This window comes from Pterocles gutturalis, unplaced genomic scaffold, assembly GCF_000699245.1.
Source record: "Pterocles gutturalis isolate BGI_N339 unplaced genomic scaffold, ASM69924v1 scaffold49640, whole genome shotgun sequence".
In the NCBI taxonomy this organism is placed as follows: Eukaryota; Metazoa; Chordata; class Aves; order Pterocliformes; family Pteroclidae; genus Pterocles; species Pterocles gutturalis.
Window position 1 is genome coordinate 15442 of NW_010140215.1, and position 3536 is coordinate 18977.

At 41.8% G+C, this 3536-nt stretch overlaps 1 protein-coding gene across 1 annotated transcript; it reads right to left on the bottom strand.

Annotated features, from left to right (window-relative positions):
- Positions 1-1127: 1127 nt before the first annotated feature.
- TMEM52 (transmembrane protein 52) lies at positions 1128-3298 on the bottom strand (the record flags this gene model as incomplete). Its single annotated transcript, XM_010083555.1, has 4 exons — positions 3267-3298; positions 2369-2413; positions 1796-1965; positions 1128-1473 (listed from the first exon to the last, which is right to left on the bottom strand). Coding segments are annotated over exons 2-4 (548 nt in total), but the record flags the coding sequence as incomplete, so codon positions are not given.
- Between the last annotated feature and the right edge of the window lie 238 nt (positions 3299-3536).

Sequence of the window (3536 nt, forward strand, 5' to 3'; positions counted from 1 at the left end):
GAGCTGTCATTTACAAAAAGGCCTCTCGTAGCCCATATTTTTGTCTGGGCTGAGACCACTGTAATCAACTCCAAGCTCTCAGTTTTAAAATGATGCATAGCAGTTATCCTTGCTATCAGTACTTCACGAAGAATCATCCCTAAAGAGTAATTTCTTTGGACTATTGCCCAGCCTGTACTATGGTACTTTGTGTTTATAACTTATTCTAGATGGCACAGCTAGGGCTTGCTTTGTTTCATCCTGCACATTACTGAGCTCATCTATGTACTAAAGTGGCAGCAGCTGCCAGGAATCTTGGATTTTTTTTTCTTTTCTGTACTGACTGAGACCCTGACACCTGAGCAGATAAACTATAAAGGTATCTTGGAAATATTTGATGAATGTTTGAAACAATTAGTAATACTTAACCATGTGTGCAAGTGTCTCTTTGAGACTAATTTGTACTTTAACTTGCAAAAATAAATAGCAAAAGGATCCCACCCACAAGCCAGCTCATCTTGAAAATAGAAGTTTAAAGACTTCAAAAACCTCAAAAACAATCCCTTCAAGTCTCATGACCAACAACAAAAAATACTCTTGTCTCTAGTTGTGAAACAGAATACATTTCCCTCCAATCCTGTCCTTGTTTGCCATCTTCCCTCAGTTTAACCAACATGTGCCATTACATAGCAAGTTGCACTCCAGCAATCTGCCTGCCAGCTAACCTCAAAAGAAGAGAAACTACAGAGGCTATTCAGTGTGACTTGCCGAGATTCCCCTTTCAACTCCAGTTTGGGAAGCTTCTGTTCTGGAACAACAACTTGCTGTTTGTACTGTTCAGACTCTTCGTGTGTGTTCCCAAGACGGGGAAAATTCCCCCAACTTTTTTTATATGCTGGACACAAGGAATATTATTTTTTTTTAATCAGAAGATAAGCAAGCATTCATGTCCCACTTCTAAAGGCATTTTTAGACCGTTGCCCTTTCACTTCATTTCATATCCTTGAAGAAGCTTTACCAGGAGATTACAGCAGTGACAGAAAACATTTCTTCCAACTGACAGATCATTACAAGGGCACGAGAGGAAACATCTTTCTGTCATAACCTGCCTATAAAACCAAACTCTTGATGTCTTTGTTAACTCTTACAGTCCTTCCCTTTCTTTACTCCCCATCTGAAGTGAGTCAGAGCTGTGGCTGTCTTGTGTGGCATCTTCTGAATTTGCCTGTGTTCCTAGATCTCTGTTGATTGCATCAGGTGAATGCTGGATGGGATTCAGCCCACTTGGTGTCACCTGTCCAGGGATGTCATTGAGTTTCTGGCTTACCGGTGCTACTTCAATGTCTTGTTTACCCATTTGGACAGCTTCATCATAAGAAGGTGGCAAGTCCATTGCATAGAGACTGTAAGCTGGAGGGGACACCATGTTTTTATCCATATCCACAAATATCGAATGAATAGGGGCACTTAAAGGGTACTGCAATGAGCTATATGCTGTGAAGAAAAGGAATAAAAAAAAATAATTAAACACTTGCATGGAGCACTGATATGTAAAAGGCTAACCCTGTTTTCCTCCAATAAATGATGGGCTCATTTTTGTGGTGTCTATACATTCTCAAAAGAAAGCAGTCAGAAGATAAAATGTCTCTGCATATCACCATCCAGTAATTATAGTGAAACACCTGACATAGTACATGTGTGTTATAACAAGAGGTAGTTTCAGTCGGATTCATACATGAACAGCTAGACACAGAATCCTAGGCACACATTCAGCAGTGAAGCATTGTTGAATAGTTGACTCCCCGAGGACACTTACAGGTCACCGTGCTGTGGGCAGTGCTGTCGCTGTCAATAGCGATAACTGTCAAATCACAAGGGTGCCTAGGGAGGGTCTCAACTGGAAGCCTCTTCTTCTGGCAGCAGAATTTGATGCAGCTTGCTGTGATCCCACAGAGCAGGAGCAGGAACACAGTCAGCAAGATTAACCTTGGAGAAGGAAGGAGAACACCATAATTTCATTGCTTATGTTTTACTTCTTCCAGAGCTGAATATAATTTCACTCTATATGGGTGAACAACAGCCCCATCAAGTCCCTGCTGTGTAGCTGCCACTGTGTTCAGCAGAGTTGAACAGTTAAACAGCCCTACAGTTAAACTGCAGTGTACTCAGAAAGGAAAGATGACATATCCCTAGATGAATGTTGTGCCCTGCCTGACACCTTATCTCCCCTGCTCTCATCTGTAATGTATTCCCCTGGCAGCTTTCGTAAATCTGAGGAGAAACCCTTTCCTCCATCCTGAGAGAAGAGTGTTTCCATTGCCTTACTGCAATTACTGTTCATAATAACTTTCCAATTATTCTGGGTTAGTAAGATTAATAATACACTTACCAGACATACCACAGACTTGCCCAATTAGACATGTTCTGAGGGCATCTGTGAAGGAAGGCAGATGATTCACTGATTTAAATATCTACAGTCAAACAGTGAATGTATGACAGGGAATAAATTTCACATAATTTCTGAGGTAAAAAAGGGAAAGCAGTCAGTAAGGGTACAGAGCAAAACCCCTTCAGATTTAGCTTCAGAGGACTGTTCTTCACAGTTGTGAAGTTACTCCAGCTGAGAACATGCCAATAATCCCACTCTAAAAGTTGGCTTCTGAGTCAATAAATGTTTATACAAAGTCATACTTTACTGTTGCTTTGGAGAAAGAACTACACATGCTGGATTCTCGAAAAACGAATCAGAGTTATTTACAGTTAACGGAGATGAGGTACCTAGTACTACAGGCCTGTCCAAAAATGCCAGCCTAAGACAACTGCCTACTTCTGACAGTTATTTTTAAATTATTTTTTCATAGCTCCAATGCAACCAGAAATGTTTTTTCAGATCTGTTTACAGTACAAAAAAGGGAGAACAGCTTCTATTACATATCAGGAGCGCAGCTTCCACAAGAGTACTGTACGCAGTGAAGTACACAATCAATGGATTGAATGTAATAGAACAATGCTTTCGGCCAGGGAAGAGGATCTGCAAACTGACTTTTCAGAAGATGACACTTCAGAGTCATTTTGAAAGACAGGGTCATTCACCTTAGCCTGCGGAGCAAGGCCAACCAAGGCAAATTTGTAAATTAGTAACAATCTTAGAGATAAAAAAAGTAGCAGTAGATACAAAAAAAGTGATGGATAGCCAGTAGTAAGTCATCGTTCTGATCTTATAATGTCACTTGATCATGATGGGAACAGGATTGGTAACAGACATTTGAAAATTTTTTATTACTCACTGATCAGAGTTCTTGCAGTTATTCTCAGAAGAACAGAGCAATGCCTAAGAGAGAGGAAAAAAAAGAACCAGATGAGCAGGTGGCCAAAACAGAAGCACCTCGTTTATCTGATGCCTCGGCCTCGCAGAGTCCAGTGATGGGAGTTCCGTGAACCCCGCGGGTGCCACAGTTCCCGGCGCTTCTGCGGCCAGTTCCAGGTGTCCCCGGGGAAGCCGGGCGAGCGCAACGACAGGAGCTGCTTCAAGGACGAGCGGCCAGAGAGGCCGAGGC